This window comes from Phalacrocorax carbo, chromosome 7 (genome assembly GCF_963921805.1).
Source record: "Phalacrocorax carbo chromosome 7, bPhaCar2.1, whole genome shotgun sequence".
Lineage (NCBI taxonomy): Eukaryota > Metazoa > Chordata > Aves > Suliformes > Phalacrocoracidae > Phalacrocorax > Phalacrocorax carbo.
This window is the reverse complement of record NC_087519.1, coordinates 9162370-9179332: the sequence shown is the minus strand read 5'-3', so window position 1 is coordinate 9179332 and position 16963 is coordinate 9162370. Positions and strand designations below refer to the sequence as shown.

Genomic DNA, 16963 nt, shown 5'->3' with positions numbered 1-16963 from the left:
TCAGAGGAGACATTTCTCTAAGGGGTGGAACAGGCGTGCAAGAAAAAAAAAACATCAGTCCCCTTCAAGGTTTTCAGTTGTATAATAAAAGTCCCTGTGTCATGTATACCAGGGAGGTCTGGGGGAGGAGGAAGAGAGGGTGAAAGTGAATTAAATGGGCCTTTCAGGAACAGAAAGAGCACTTAATCTTCTCTAGCCCATTTAGTGCAGATGCTGTTGAAGCCTTCCTGCCATGATAGCCAGCAGAGCTTGGTCCACATTGTCTTTTGCAGACACCACGCAGTCCCAGAGGAGGGCTGGGCTGGCAGAGAGGAGCAGGGCAGGAGGGGAAGGGTGTGTGCTGGCTTGAGAAATAATGATCAGCTTTGACACAAGATGAATCTGGGACCATGGTGTGCCCAGGAGCATAGAGAGAATGTGCACCTCACCTTGGGATGAAACATAATTTTTATCTCAGCACTTGCTTACTTCTGTACCAGGTTCACTGACCTATGAGGAAGATCAGCTACAAGGTAGGGTGGGATGGTAGGGCAGCATAAGGCTGGGAATTTAAAATATTTGTGTCTGAAAGTCACCTTCACATGTGAACAACGATGATAGAAGGGACTAAAGCCTGGAAGGCTGGGTCAGGGTACAGCTCCAACCCAAGCAGAGGGAAGAAACAGGCAGGCACCTGCGTTACATGGCCAGGGCACAGGCAATGTACTGGACAACACCAGTAGGGATGAGTGGTGGCTACAGCTGGTGGCAGATGTTTCAGCTGTAGCCCTATCCCACAGAGGCAGCAGAACCCCATGCTCACCACTGCTGTGCTTCCTGACCACATCTGCACAGTATCCTCCACTTAGCCTACTCGCCTCACCCTGTAAATATTTAGGATGCTCTAGCAGCCACTGATGCAGAGACGTAAGAGCAGGTGGAAAAGCCCAGAGGCACAGGCTGGCACACTGCGAGCCTCAGCCACAAGCACAGCCCTGCAGATCCTCACTATTCCTTTGATCCATGGTTATCTTGCCTATAACAGCTGTGCATCTGCACATCTATAGGTCTCAGTGCTAGTCTTGTACCCATGTTATCACCAGCACTTCTATAGCACAGGTCTCTCCCATGACCATACCCCAGCAGCCCAAGGGCATCTCTGGGTTTTTTGTTACAACTGTCCTTCTGACTGCAGCAGCGAAGGACACCTTGCTCTTTTGATCAGCTCTGGAAAAGGGGACAGACCCAAACCCTGCTGTTGCAATTAGTAAGTGATAAAAAAAAAAAAAAGCAAAGCAGTAGGTGGCTGCAGAACCTGCTGACACCTCAGTATAGGTTGTTTGCACAGGGTGCAGCCTAAGAGCCATGTCAGAAAGACAGAGAAACTCCTTGGGAGTTACACCCTAGCACATCCCTTAGAAAACACATTCCCAACTCAAATATTCACTACTTTCTAGAAGAAAAATAGATCCTCAAGTGCTTCTTCTCTGATAAGACTACAGAAGTGTAAATAGCTAAAAGTAATTCAGAATGAACACACATGACTAGCAAGCTTAGATGAGGAAAACACCCCATCCCTCCCCCAGGCATCCTGGATTCTCACATGCTCACTTAAAACAGCACTAGAGGCAGCTCCTGCTTTATGTAGGACAGAGGCTACAGGTGGGCCAGCACAGCCCTTCACACCAGCGCAGCTGAGCCTGCCTGGCTCAGTAGCAGGGCTATATAAGACCAGGTTCATCAGGGACCCTCTTCCTTTTGTGTAAGGATTTGGGTGGTGGGGGAGGAAAGAGAAATAATTTTTGTTAGGCTGCTGGTGTACAGCTCAACAGTACCTACAGAGTCAGGGAAAACTGTGCTGAAGTGCTGCAGAGATGAAGAGTACTAGGAATACCTAAAAATAAAAGCCTTTGGGTTATAAGGACTTAAAAGAAAGCTATTCCTTAAACAGCTGGTAGCTGCAGCCTAGGGTCAGCAATGCCGTCTACCTGAGGCTGTGTGAACTGAGAACATTAATTGAGCCTCCTGGGTATGTAAGCCTCTTATCTACTTATACACAGTGCTTTATCTGAGCTGGAAAAAAAAATGAGATTATTAGCTACTTTTAATGAACAGCAGTAGGATGTGCATGCTCACCTACTCTTTGCTGGAAGATGCTTCCTTCTCTCTATGTTTCTCTTTAAAACTGTTAGCTTTTTAGGACATGAGCCAAGACTTCAAAAGGGATGTAGTTGTCAGAGGAAAGGAGATGGCTCCTATTCATCACTTAGGGGCTGAGGGTGTTCTCAAAGCTTTTGCTTGGCTCCTTAATCTTACAGGTGCTTCTTAGTTTCTCAGGTCTGACATCTCAAAGCTGTCACATGGAGCTCTCCCTGCCTTCCTGTCTTGCTTAAATGACTCCCTATTTAGGGAGGCAGCCTTTGAAACCCCTTTCCTCAGTATGTTGCTGTGCCCATGCTTTGTCTGGGGTGCACATCAGAAGGGGAAGGTGCGTGGGCCACAGCTCCTGGCGGGCACATAGACCTCAGAGATGGATGTGGTGTGGTGGATGTTGCACTTAAATTACCCAAAGTGTAACTTGCAGGCTTATGAAAGAACCTCTGTAAGACCCAAGTTCCTATGTTGGAGCAGTGGACGTTGCTCTGGGTTGTGCTTATGGCTTGGGGGTGGGGGGCTTGGCTGCAGGGGGCTGGCTGGGAGTTGCCCACAGTTTTGCTCCATGCTTTTTAGGGAACATAGGAAGCAAAACAGTGTGAAAACAGCACCATGTTGATGCCATCCTGGAGCTGCTGTTGTCTTCTTGCCACCAACAGAGTGGGGAGACGTGCTGGCTCACCAGCCTGGAGGGCCTTGTGCCTGGAGGAGGAAGCAGATAAGGAAGAGCCTATCTGTAGGAGCAGATTAAACCCCCCTTGCCTGGAGTTTCCCAAGGCAGTCTGTCGCCAGCAAAGGGCTCGTGGGAGCCCTGCCTTCCGTCCCACTGCCAGTCCTGCCTCTCACCCTGACGCTGGTATGTCTCTTGATGTGATCCCTGCTCTGGATGGCCTCGTGATCCAAGGGTGACTTCCACCAGCTGCTGCCTTTTCTTTAATGTCTCAAAGAACTGTGTTTGCTTTTCAGATTCCCTTTCCTGATTGTTTTGAAAGACAGATGCCCTCTGCCCCTGCTCCCTTTTAAAGCCATGGCTTTTCTTGCTGCTAGTGGGCTGTAAACATCTTTCCTGCTACAAATGTGCCCTTTCAGTTGCTTTCTGGCTCTAAGTAGTGTTGCTTTTTTGTTTCTCTTTGGAAGCTGTCATTTATTGCCCTCTTCTCCATAAGCTGCTAGTGCTGGCCAGGAGACATGGGGTAATTCCCCCTCTCCTAAGCTATACTACTTAACTAAATTACACCTGGGTCCACCACTATTCCTAAAGATGATGTACTCGAGAGAGCATTTGGGCCAGGATGAGGGCTTGAATGTGCTGCAGAGCTTTCTCCTTGCCCTCCTGTTGCATTTGGACCTGGAGACTAATTTGGAACCAGGAGTGCTCTGCGGCTTGGCCAGAATGATTTCTGAGCAAGAGCAGGTACCAAACCAGGGTTTTATCATCCTCTCTGCTCACACCTAGGTTCAACCCAAGGCTTTGGTCAGTCCCTCCCCCTGGGGGGGCAAAACACACCATAAAGTTGGCTGATGATGGAGCTAGAGGCAGGGGCAGGCACCTTGCAGCTCTTGTTCCTGGCCCTGATCCTGCTCTAAGAGGCTGATTCTTCCCAAAATCCTTCAATCATTTTTTAGCTCTAATCTCAGCTCAGTTTTTCAAAGCTGCCTCTCTTGCTGTGTCTGAGGGCTGATCTAACACCCTTCTTGCATGTCTCACTTTTTGTCCCTGCTTAACTGCTTTTGCCCATAGGAAGCGTGGGGGGGGGAATAAAACCCCTGTAACTGAGGATCTAAAAGTGGTTTGCAAACCTCTCTTCTCCCAGCTGTGATGCTGCTTGTTCTGGTGGTGGGAAAACTGAATCCAGGAGCAGCGATGGGGTCACATGCAGTTCTAGCATCAAATGCCTGGCAGTGCTGGAGCAGAACCTGTTTGCAGGATCCTGGGTGCACAGCCTGCATTTCTGCCCATCTGCCTTGCCCTGCTAACCAGCCCCTGCAATACAAAACAAGCTGTGGTTGGTGGTGGTGGTTGCTTTACACTGGAGCCTAATAGTGCCAACCCCTGAGATGGTGACGATCGTGCAGGCTGGGGGGAGGAACGGGGTGATGTGGGACATGAAGCGGAGAGGGAGCTCTTAAAATGCTGGGGGTGTTGGCATGAGGTAAAGAAATGCAGCAGTGAGAGGGCTGTCTTCCAAACTTTATATATATGTTTAAAAAAAAAAAAAACCAAACCCAAAAGCTGGAGCTAAAAAGGCAGCTTGAGGAACGAAGCTGCTGGAGTTTTCCGAGAAGGCTCCCAAGATGCACAATGGGAACATCTGTACCTCTGCCGGCGCCTTGGATGGGTCTCAGGCCGCAGAGCAGGGCTGGCGTCAGCCAGCTACAGCCATGCCTTGATGCCGCTCTCTCCCCCAAACCCTCTGCCTTGGAACGGCTCCTCCCGCCGCCCCGCTTGCCTCACAGCAAGCCGTAAATCCCCCTTCCCTCCTTCGCCACGGCTCCTCAGGTTTTGAGCAGCCGAGCATCCCACAGCAGGAGTGGGGGAGGAGGAGGCTTGGCCCTGGGAACAACCATCCTCTGTGCTGCCTGTGAAAGGTGGTTTCATAAGGCTCTTGCTCAAAACGGCCGGTTATCAGGATCTGCTGAGCAGGTCAGCCCTGCTCCTGGGGACCGAGAGGCAGGCCAAATAGATGCACACATGCATAGTGTCTTGGTCCTGGCACAGGCATTTTCCAGCCTTGGGGGATGCAGGCAGTCAGGGTTGACCCTGATCATGCCTGTGTAGGCTGCTGGGGGCTGGGGGATGACTCTCTCTCCCTGCCTTCATACCTGGTGCCCACTTCCAGTGAGTGGGTGAATGTGTGCCCAGAACTCCTTGGTAGAGCACGCCAAAGTCCTGCTGTGGCAATTCCCAGGCACAGAGCTGTTGGGAGGTGAAATGGGTCCCTTGGGGGAGGCAGTGGTGCCTGGAGATGGGGGACATATTTAGAGGCAAATCCAAGGGAAAACTTCCTCCCCTTAAACCTGTTCCACATCAGCTGCTTCATCTTTCTCTCTCCCACTGCCCCTGTCCCCTCCCAGGGGGCTTGGTGCTTGCCTGATGACAACAGAGGAGCTTTGGGAGGAGACAGAGCCAACCTGTGCTGAGCATCTCCCACCACCTGGGACAAGCGGCAGTGGTCAGCCGTGGCTGGATGAGGCTGTGGTCCCTGGCCAACCTCTCGGTGAGGGCATTGGTGCTGTGCCACAGCTGGGAGAGCTGTGGAAAGGACCATGCCCCAGGGAAGCAAACTGGGGCTCAGATACAGCCTGCATCTGTGCAGGACAGCCTGAAGCAGGGGATGTTCAGGGATGGAGGAATGGACAGCTTTCTGGATTCTCCCTTCTTAACTTTGTGCCCATATCCCTTAACCAGAGTATGAATTAATGGATTTTTTATCTGTTAAATCCTTTACGCACCTAGGAAACCTGCTGAAATGGGTCAAAACCAGACACCTTTAACAATTTTTGTGGTCTCTTAATGAAAAATTCACCTGTTTGAGCAGGAAGGTAGACACTTGGTTCCCTGCTGCAAGTTTTCTCTCCTGAGCTACAACTAAACATGGAAAATACATTCATGTTCGGTGTAGCACAGGCTACAAAAATTACTCCTTCATAAGGGGATGTATTTTACACAAAGGTAAATTATAGAGATAACAAGGGTGTGTATCTTTACTGTAATGTTGCTTCTAACTCTGGACTTAGGTGTTAACCACAGAGTTTTGTTTGTCAGGATGAAGGAAGTGAATTGTCAGGTCTCTGGGCACAAAAAGGTAGGTCTGCATTCTGCTCAGAGGTGAAGGTTTCTGAGGCTGGGAGTCAGCAGGGAGGAAGGTGCCATTCCCAGAGGTGGGATGGTGGGACTGACCTGTGTCTGTCCAAGGCAGGAGCATCATTCGATCATTGAAGAGCATCACCCATAGAGGTACCTGGGATTGAATTCCCAATTTAAAGGGTTGGCTTGGCCAAGCCTTTCTCCAACAAGAGAGACCTGGAAGATCAAAAGCAGTTTCTGTAGGCAGTTGCTGTGTTTGTGCGCTCATTCTTTACATTCATCCCCAAAATAAGAGACACTGGGGAGGCCTCTGAGTGCCATTTTGCCCTCTTTTACATCCTTTTATTGAAGCCAATGATGCCAGAGGCCAAGAGGCCTGTTCCTGCCTCCTGCTGACGTTAGCTCCTCAGAGCTTGTGGGAGAGGTATCTCCCTCTAGGACATTTGGGCTGCTGCTGCTGCTGCTGAAAGCAAACACAATTTCTCCCACATTATTTCCAGCATCCAAAAAAAAAAAAGATTAGGAGCAGTTTCTGGCCTTTGCAGCTCAGACCTCTATGTCTGGACAGCTCTGCAGGACCTGGAGCAGTGAGTCCCCACACACAGGCAGGACTTGGGGTTTTCCTGGGGCAGGGCAGAGATGAGCAGCAACAAGGAACTGTTTTTGGAGCAACTTTTTCTCCAGAAGTCCATACTAATGCCATCTGAAAACAACAATAAATGCTGTTTTCTGTATCTCTGGCTTTGATATTTTCCATCATTCTGCTATTTTAAGAGACCAGCAGGTTAAGGGGGATGCTGGCATGTCCTACAGTACCACTACAGAGTGGCCTGTGTGACTTGGCCCCTGGGAGTTGCCTCTCACAGCTGGGATCTCCATCTTATAAAGGCAGGAGTGGTTTCTAATGAAGAGGAAAGAGTCTCCATCCTGGCCAGATGAAGGCCTAATGCAAACAGTGACCTCCCAGGATGGCAAACAGACTCTGGTTCTGACTTGCAGCAGCCATGGCCATTCTTGCCTGGGGTACATGGATGGCCCTGGGGATGCCCTGCATCCCTAACCCATCACAACCTCCTGCCCCGTGGCAGGGTTCCTCCCTAATGGAGACCGCTAAGGCTGCTTTATGCCCATTGATTTACATTTCTAAATGAATAAATATCCTCCTAGTAACACTAATGTGTTCTAGCTTGTCTTCCTTCTCCTATCATCCTGCACAGGAGCTGCAGAACTATGTCTGTTCATGGCTTTTTGGTGTCAGCTGTGGACCATTATTAGCTATTTTACTCAAATGCATTCTCCATAGAATTGCCTCTTTGCCCATCGCATCTTCTCTCCCTGTTTTGGGGATGTAAACCACCTTCACAGTGGCAGAAATATAAAATACTGAGGGATTCGGATAGACCTGGGATATGGAGAGGCTAGTGCTTGCAGTGCGTTACCGGACACAGAACCAGACCCCTAAGCCCCTAAAATGCACAGAGATTTAATTGTGCGATGCAAGTGGATTTCACACTCCTTTAGTGCCTGTGATCTGCCTAAAATACACCTTGGGAACCCGGAGCAGAGCCGGGCCCTGTCCCATCCCCAGCCCGCAGGAGGATAACTCAGAAACCAGCAGCCCGAGGGCACCATCTAGTGAACAGCCGGGACTGCACAAACCTGGAATGGGCAGAAATGGAGTGAAAACTGGGGTGGTGGTGGTGGTGGTGTGTCTCCCCAGGGGCTCAGCTCAGAGGATTGGAGAGTCATATCTTGTGCTTTTCACCCACTCCAGTTACGTTTTAAATTTCTCCATCAGGCTCCCCTGGAGAAGAGCCTTTGCCACGCTTCATCCATTGCGGCAGAGATGTTGGCGTGGGGCACACCACACTTGCTGCTATTCCCTAGTCAGGTGGCATTGGAAAGATGATGATATTTTGTTTTCCTGTTTGGGAAAAAAAAAAAAAGAGTTATTTCTAATGCTTTATGAAGGGCCCTGGGCATGCACAGCAGAGTGCTGCAGGCAGCTTTGTTATGGGGCAGGTCTGAGCTGGAGGTAGGGGCTGTGCTTTCATCTGAGCTGAAACCTCCCTTTTGAATTAGAAAAATCTAAAACCCACCATATATGCTCTAACATCTCCCCATCATCCTCAGGGTGAGCTGGTACGGGAAGAAGCAGGCTGAAAGACCACATTTGGTGAAGAGCTTAAAGCTCCCTGAGACGATGCAGCAACTGGAGATGGAGGAAACACCATGCCACGCTGCTGCTGCTCCCCATGCTGGGTGGGCTGAGCTGGGTCCTTTCCCCCCAGTGCCTTACTGGGAATTGCACACACTTCTGGAAGAGAGCTGACCTTCATCTCACTGTTCCCCAAGGAAGAGGCGTTTCTACAGCCCAAAAGCAATGCTGTGCCTCAATGCCCTCTGCCACTGTCCCCCAGCTCCCAGCCTGCCTCCTGCAATGTGTCTCCATACCCACTGACGCCAGGGCCAGCCCCTGGTTGCCCCAGCCTTATTGTTATTTTGTGAGCTGGCTTGCAGGGAAGTGATTGCTAAGGCATGGGCTTATGCTCACGTATCTGACCCTGCTGTCCTCAGAGCCCCTTCCCTGGACAGTTGTTGGAGAAGAGAATCCCAGGGCAGGGACATGGGAAGATAACATCTCCAAACAAGACCACACCAGTGACCAACCCCTCAGCTCCTCCTTTACCTGGCAGTGGTGGGGAGCACCCCACATACCCCTGGCACTGCACCCCATGAACCCCTCCTGCCACAAAGGTGGCATCTTCAGCGGCTCATGGCCCCTGTGGCCACTTGGCATCCAGCCCCCAGCTCATTCCATGGGTGCAGGGCTGTGGGGTGCCTGTGGTGGGGGTCCCTTGACATGCTGGGGGTGAGCCTGACACTCAGGCTGCCCGCACAGGGGGATGGAGCCATGGCTGAATGGGAGGGTGTTTCTCCCCCTGGGCTTCCTTGCCATGCACCTGCAGCAAACACTTCTCGTGCATCCAACACACCCACAGAGCAGGGACTGAGGGGTCCTCATGTTGAGCCACCCCAGCCCTTCCAGTGCAGCCTTTGCAGCCCTCTTTGGGCCTGGCTCCCTGGGGAGGATGGGGCGTGCCAGGAATTGTGCCTTTTCCTGTCATCCGCAGATAGTCACGATGCTTAAGTGGCTTGTTTTTCATTAGGGAAAGGCTGTTGCTAGGCCACCCTGGTCCCCAGCATTGGTTGGGAAGGGTTTTTGCAGCCAATCCGGGAGGCTGTGCTGGCAGTTCGAACACGCACACACATGCACACGCACACATGCACATGCACACCCCTCCTGCAGCCGAAGTGCTAAGCAGCTGCCAGATGTGCCTATTCATTTCCACATCACACCTATTTGCTTCTTCCGGCCAAGGAGGTTATTAAGGCCCCTGAGATTTTAATTTATAGCCCTCTGTGAGTTTTCTGCCTTCTAATTCGTGCTTGGGGAGGAGAGGAGAGGGGGGATGGCGTGTGGGGGTACCATTGGGGTGGGGAGCACAGGGGAGCTGGTTCCTCCCTCTGCTGAGACAAGTTTGGTCTCTGGCAAGTCACCTGAGAGAAGCCTCCACACTCTGCCTGCAAACAGGGTGAAATGTCTGTCCCACAGTGAGGGGACAGACTGCCCCAGGTTAGGGGTTTGCTCTGCGCTGTTATTAGGTACAGGCATTGCTCCACCCCAGGACATTTGGGGATTACGTGGCACTTCAACCACCTGTGCTGTGATAACCAGAGCCAGCATCAAAGCAAACCTTCCCTTCATGCTGTGGTGTGCCCTGATCCATGGGTGCTGCTCCCAGCCGTGGTCCCCTGGCAAACATCCCCCCACAGCCATGAGAGGTGCTGGACCACGGCTGGATGCTGGTGATGCAGGGCGGGACAGTCGGACACATCCCTGGTGTGGGGTCTCCTGGTACAGCTGCTATTTTGCTATGGTGCTATTTCAAGCACCCTATGGGTGTCTGACACCTACCCAGCAAAAGCAGAGCTCCAGGTGCACAGGTGAAGCAGGGTGAGAGCAGAGCCAGGATAAGGCAGGATGGGGGCATGCATCCTCTTTTGCAGCTGCAAAGCTTTTGCCATGCTGGATAGGAATAGACACTAAAAACATACAGAAAACTGGGGACATTCCATGCGAAACTCAGTTTCCGAGTGTCCCCCATGAAAATCCCTGTGTAGCAGGAGGCCAAAAGGGGGGAGCTCAATAAACACAAGGGAAAGCATTGAATCGCTGTCTGCTGCTCAAGGAGAAGCTGTTGCTAGACAGAAGTAAAAGCCGTCGCCATCGGCTCCCATTGGCTCAGCCCCACTCCAATGACGGGCTTATCAGTTACCTGCTCCCGCAGCTGGCTGGAAAAAAATCATTCGACAATGTTTTCCCTCTGATAAAAAAGCCCATTGCTGGATTCATGAGTTTGGGTTAATCATTATTCAGGGTCGTTGAGACAGCAGCTGAGTTTTCTGCAGATTCTTCAATTATCATGAAATTTTGCGTAAATGGTGAGCCAGCCCAGCTCTCCTTCGCACGCCTAAAGATGCTCAGCTTGCCTAAAGATGCTCAGCCTCCCAGCACGAGCACCAGCGGGCTGTTTGGGCGATGAACCAGGGCGAAGTTTGGCTGCTTTCAGCAATAGCAACTCCCTGGCATGTAGGTAAATATTCACAAACACCTGTGAAAATCCTGATTAGCTCTCGAAGGGTTCACTGGTTGCAAATGGGATGAGCATTGCCATTCAGATTTTTCAGCACAAACATCACTTCACCAGCAGGGAGCAGGTTGCTACCACCCCTCATCATCCATGGTGGGGTTTGCACCTCAGCAATTCTGCCTCAGGGGGCTTGCAGAGCAGAACATTGGGGTTTTTCCAGCCCTTCAAATCTGATGTAAACGGGGATTGACCTCCCCAGATTTGTTTCTCAGCTTCCTCAAGAGCTGGAGGTCACAGCACAGAAGCTGTTGGGCTGCATTAAAAGGAGTGTGGCCAGCAGATCGAGAGAGGTTATCTTCCCCCTCTACTCTGCCCTAGTGAGACCACATTTGGAGTACTGTGTCCAGTTTTGGGCCCCGCAGTTTAAGAAGGATGTGGAACTGCTTGAGCAAGTCTAGCGGAGAGCTACCAAGATGATCAGGGGGCTGGAGCATCTCCTTTATGAGGAAAGACTGAGAGACTTGGGTTTGTTTAGCCTGGACAAGAGAAGACTGAGGGGAGGATTTCATAAATACCTATAAATTTCTAAAGAGTAGGTGTCAGGGCGATGGGACTGGACTCTTTTCAGCGATGCCCAGCAACAGGACAAGGGGCAACGGGCACAAGCTGGAACACAGGAAGTTCCACCTCAATATGAGAAAAAACTTCCTTCCTGTGGGGGTGCCAGAGCAGTGGCACAGGCTGCCCAGGGAGGGTGTGGAGTCCCTTCCCTGGAGACATTCACACCCCGCCTGGACGCGGTCCTGTGCCCCCTGCTCTGGGTGTGCCTGCTCAAGCAGGGGGTTGGGCGAGATGATCTCCAGAGGTCCCTTCCAACCCCTGCCATTCTGTGATTCTGTGAAGTTTGCAAGACACATGAGTGCCAAGGTGTAGCTGGCCTTTGCCTGTGTCACTGCCTTCAAATTTGCTCCCAAAGCAGGGGGATATTTCAGCAGGAGGGTTAAATGAGTGTAGTGGCAACAAGGACAAGCTCTCAGAGGCAGCCTGGGACTTTCCCAGCGCCTCATGCCACCATGCAAGCCTGGGGCTCTGCTGCCAGGAAGCACGTGGGGCAGCCGTGCAGGCAGGCTGGGGACCTCCGCTGTGGGCAGGTGGGGAAAAAGCTGCCCTAAGTCACAGGGATGAGTGCTTAGAGAAATCTGTCCCTTGCCTGGAGCCTGACCTAGGCTTACTTTTGGAAGTGGTTCTCACTAAATTGTTTGGATGGTCAAATCTTCAGAAATGGTTTTGTTTGGGTTTTTTTTTTTTCTTAATTATGCCTTCCCCTTGCCGCTGGCTGACGGCAAGGCAGGCTGAGTCACAGGCTGATAAAGACTTGTGGCCTTCCGCCTCCTTTTGCAGCTTTCTCCAGCCTCACCCCAACACACCTGTATCTCACATCAAGACATCATGTGGCTTAGGGCAGATTAGTGCTATGGGGTGGTGAGACAGGGTGGGCTGGGGGACAAACAAGCTGGGAGCCATGGGGTGTCCCATGCAAGCTCTCCAAAAACCCATGTGCTCCTATGAGGGGATGCAGTTATATGGGCCTGGTTATATGGCCATGAGCAAAGCACCCCTCTGCTGTGCTCTTCCTCCAGGTCTGCATTCCCAGGAGCAGAAGGCAGAGCTGGTGTGTCAGATTTGGGAGGCCACCATCTTCTGATGGTGCTGTCTGCTGACCCACTGAGCTCCTGTCACCCCTCTCTTGCTTCCTTTCCTTTCACTTCCCTCCTGCTGCCTCAGGAGAGGTGGATACGTCAAAGAAGAAGAAATGGAGAAAAAACTGTGCCAGCCATGCTCCCCTGCACTGCCATCAGTGCCCCCATGGGGTTCAGGTCCCTCCTGTACCCCACTGGGTTGTGCTGACATTACACAGCTTTATGCTGGGGCTCAGCTGAGCTACACCCTGGGACTTGCACAGGGAGTGGTGCCAGCCAGGTTTTACAGCTTGCTTCGTTAGGAACGTGCCTGGGACAAACTACCACAAGTAGGATTTAAAGACCTACCATGGGGCCATGTGTCCTACCAGGTCTGGTGGAAAGTGTCTAGACCATGAGCTCAGGGCACACCCCAGGTTACTATTTCTGTCGAAGGAAGGTTGTGCTCGGGCCACTGTGAAGGCAGAGCTTTTGGGACACGTCTGATGTGTTTCAAAGTGTTTCTGATCTGTCCCCGGCTTCCTCTGCTGGGCAGGGAGGAGTTAAGACGGGAAGTGCAAGATGCGTCTTATAATGGCACTGATGTGTGCGTCAGGTGTGCCTGCGTCACCCAGCTCCTTGGCCGCTTCCCAAGGCTAGGGCTGAGCTCTCCTTCCCTCCCCCAGCTGCTGGGAAAAGCCTGGGACCTGTCTAACCTGGCCGTGGGGGACATGGACTCTATTTCAGTGCTGGCTGTCATACGTGCACTGTGCTGTAGCTGGGCTCCCAAAAGCCCCCAGGGGTGTTGGCAGCCCTCCAGCCCCCTCCCGCCTCACAGCCCAGTCAGCAGGACTGGGGGACTCCTGTATTAAAGGGGTGGCCTCAGCCTTGAGGCACCTGGCAAAAAAATACTGATTTTCTATGACTGTGACTGTTCCGCTCCCCAGGGAAGCACGCAACTCCCTATGTCCAGCCCCAAACCCCACTCTGGTGCTCACACCCCCAGCTGGAATACATCTGTGCAGCCACAGGTATCCACATACACCACCCACAAAGCAGCAGCCTGCAGGCAGAGCCACTGCAGGTGAGCATCACCCCGTCCCCGCACTGTCACGGCAGCCCACGCCACAGCTCAGCATCATTCCCGCCCCGCAGAGCGCGCACAGCTCTTGCTCCCAACCCCTGTGCACAGGGACGGTCTTGCAGGGTGAGCAAACTCCAGCAGTGCCTCTCTTTTACACAGGGAGCTCTCTGAGCTAGGACAGCCCAGCTGCTGGAGGGTGTCACAGTGGGACACTTGCTCTTGCAGTGGTTTTTTCCCAGCAGCACCGGCTCCTCCTGCCTTCACAGGGATGTTCCCAGAGCAGAGCGGACCAGCCCATACCCCAGAGAACTGCTCACTCCAGCCACCATTAGGACAGTCAAAGCACCTTTTCTGGTTGCAGATGGGTTTCAAGCACTGGGACACAGCACAGGATGCAGGCAGCACATACCCATCCCTTGCCAACCCCATCCCAGCCCTCTCCCTCCTGGAGAGCTGCCAGATCACATCATGCAACACACACACAAGGGTTTTGCAGGACCAGTTTTTAATTCAGAATTGGACAAACATGTAAGTAGAGTATTTAAAATGAAGTGCATCCTATGCTCTTGTCAAGGCTGGACATTGATTAGACACAGACTTTCTTTTCAGGCTTCACTGTGCAAAGTGACAAGGAAATTGGTCGTTTAAGTTGCCCCTGGATGATTTACAGCCTTTGGGCATCAGCGAGACACCCCAGTCCTCTCCTGGGAAGACTTGCCACTTGCCCACCATGGGGGTATCCCCTCCCAGGGGACATGGGAGGTGCCCTGGCAGCCCCACCCCACTGCCACAGCCATTGCACACCCACAGGGGTTCCTCCACCTGGACCCTGCTCGTCCCCGAGCACCAAATGACAGATGAACACAGCAGAGTCACAATGCTTATTTCTGTGTAACAGCAAGAAGCTGCAAACAGCATTTTCAGGAGATTACCGATGTCCATCTGCCACCATTTCTCTGTCCCTGAGTGGGGCTGGGGGGCATCTGACTCCTCTGCACTGCTGTTCAGTGGGCCAGGTGCCGGGCAGGGCACAAGCCCTGGGGAAGGACGTTGGCAGCTGCCTCCACCTTTAATAGCTGAAGGCATCAGGATGGCCAGAAACCTGCGGCGTTCCCCATTACAGGCTGCTTGCCATCAGGTCCGTGGGCCAGTACCGGTCATCCATGTACTGGTTGCTGTCTGTGGTGGGGTCTGTGATGGGGCTGGGGGGCCGGGGGGGCAGGCTATGGGCCAGCTCCGTCTCCCACTGTACCTCCACCAGTCTGTACAGCTCCATGGCTGTCTGAGCATCCTCCACCGATGAGTGCCCTTTGCAGCCAACCTGAGCAAAGGGGGGAAAAGCCTCATTAGAAAAAGGGTTTGGCGAAAATCCAGCATGTCACCTTGTCTGCTTGCTCAGAAGAACACAAGAGCTGGGGGTTTTGGAGATGGCAAAGGTTCAATGCAGCCCAGGAGATACATGCATCTCAAACACTTTCTGGAGGGCACAGATCCTGTCCCTGCTTTATTGAGATGCTTAATGGTCAGCTTGGGAGGTGCTGGGACCCCACAGCTTAATCAGAGCCAGGAGCACAGGATGAACAAGGGTCATCTCACAGAGAGTACCCGTGGAGATGGCTGACCACACAGGCTTGCGGCAAACCCAGGAACTGCTCCCCATCTCAAAGTTGCTGGTGCTTACCTGGATCTTTTTCTGGAGCAGGTGCCTGGCCAAGCTCTTGAGAGAGACGCTGGCCTTGACAGGCAGCCCTGCTTTCTGGTTCAGCACAGGGATCCGGCTGGTGTCTCGGGTCCTGTCTTTTGGGTGGAAGTACTTCAGAGCTTGGAAGTCGTTGTGGATGGCGTGTCCTACCACAATCTTGTCTTTCAAGATCTTCAGGATCTGGAAGAGTCAGAAAGGGTTAGACAGGAAGTTCAGCAAAAGAAACATCAATTAAGTATAAAATAAATAATTTTGTGTTAAATTCAGTTCTAGATTTTTAGGTTCCCAGAATAGAGCAGTAACAAGCAAATTAATCCACCACATGGCTTTGAAGGTTCCCTGTCCTGTGCCTCTGCCTCAGAGAAGCTCAGTATAGGACATGAAATATCCCAACGCATGGCTGGCAGATAAAACAGCCTTTTTTTTTTTTTGTTAAATTTCTCTCTTTTATCCCTCACCTCTGCCTGGGCAGTCTTGAAGGGAATTGCCCTCTTCATGTGCTGCTTGGTGATGCCACTCCAGCGCGTCCGGTAGTCCACGATGGGTAGCTCAGGCTGGACGTACTTGTCATAGATGACGTCCCCCTCATAGTTCACCACGGAGCACCGCGCCAGCTCGCTCAGCCTGCCCTGAGGACCGGTGCCCACCATCTCACAGTCGATGGCCACATATTTGCCTGGGCACAGGAGTGGGGAGCACGTCCGCACCCCCTTGGAGCTGCCATTCCCCTGGGAGAGGAGCACGGAGTGGTGCCTGGCTATGCTGTCTGGAGAGGCGGACGGAGACAGGGATGGGGAGGGAACCTGTTTGGGTTTGGGGACCTTCCCGCAGTGCAGTGCCGTGGTGCCACCTGCCTTGGCAAGCGTGCTGCATGCCTCCGGCCCTGCCATGGGGGCCTGGCTGTCCAGGCACCGGCGGGGGCTCAGCAGCCCCTTCTGCTCCAACAGCGTCCGGCGCTCGATGAATCGCTGATGCTTGCGGCTCTTCTTCTTGCTGCGACCCTGCAGTGTACCGGGACCCTCTGGTGGCTGAGCACAGCCACCCGCAGCAGGGCCATGGGTGCCTTGTGGGGTGGGCACAGAGTCCTTCGGGGTGGGCAGCAGCGGGGTCAGCTGCCCTTTGCCAGGAGGCATCCCTGCTGGAGTGAGCACAGGGGGACATGAGTGCCATGCAGCCCGATACCCCCCGTCAAAAGGGATACACATACCCCACAGCAACTCCCCTCCGCGACATACCACCCCCCTGCCCCGGCGCAGGCAGGCACAAGCAGTCTAGGCAGAAGCTACGGGGCGGGGAAACACGGACACATTGTCACACGCTGTCCCCACGCTCTTGCCTCCTCACTGCCCAGACCCAGCCTGCCCCATTCCCGGTCCCAGGGCCCTGCCCACCCCCTTCCCGATCCGCAGCCCCCTGCCCACCCCACTGCCACCCCCCCGCCTGCCCCTCTTCAAAACCCTCGGGCCCTGTCCGCCCGCTACCCGAGCCCTTTCTGTCTCGCTCCCAGCCCCAGTCCCCTGCCCACCCCGTTCCCCCTCCCAGGCCCGCTGTTAGCCCCCCAGCACCCCCCGTTGGCTCCCCGGCCCCCCAGCTCGCCCCCCGACCCACCGCTACCGCCCCGGCTCCCACGTGTCTCGCCCGGAAGCTGCTGCGCTCACATGCCCGGGCACGTCCCGCCGTGGTCCCGCCCCCTGCCTCCCCATTGGCTGCGTGGGTGCAGCGATTTGCATGCAGGGGGCGGTGCCCACAGCCCCAGCGGCACGGGGCGGGGCTGCCACCGCCCCGCTATAAGGCGCCTCGGCTATAGCGCGGGGGGCAGGGGGTGTTTTTGTTGTGAAAGCCAAAATGAATTTGCCAATTCCTCAACCTGGTGCCGCTGTTTGCCATGGGGCTGCTGGAGCA

The 16963-nt window shown here is 53.3% G+C and overlaps 1 protein-coding gene across 3 annotated transcripts; it reads right to left on the bottom strand.

Moving 5' to 3' along the window:
* Window positions 1-13847: 13847 nt before the first annotated feature.
* Window positions 13848-16748, bottom strand: AEN (apoptosis enhancing nuclease). Of its 3 annotated transcripts, none has more exons than XM_064456213.1 (4): window positions 16670-16748; window positions 15520-16199; window positions 15041-15241; window positions 13848-14680 (listed from the first exon to the last, which is right to left on the bottom strand). In XM_064456213.1, the coding sequence occupies exons 2-4, from the start codon at window positions 16192-16194 to the stop codon at window positions 14477-14479; spliced, it is 1080 nt and encodes a 359-aa protein (XP_064312283.1). In that variant the 5' UTR covers window positions 16195-16199; window positions 16670-16748; the 3' UTR covers window positions 13848-14476. The 3 variants fall into 3 exon arrangements, with proteins under 3 accessions (XP_064312283.1, XP_064312285.1, XP_064312284.1); XM_064456215.1 differs by having other exon boundaries at window positions 16720-16741; XM_064456214.1 differs by having other exon boundaries at window positions 15520-16196; window positions 16670-16737.
* Window positions 16749-16963: the final 215 nt, after the last annotated feature.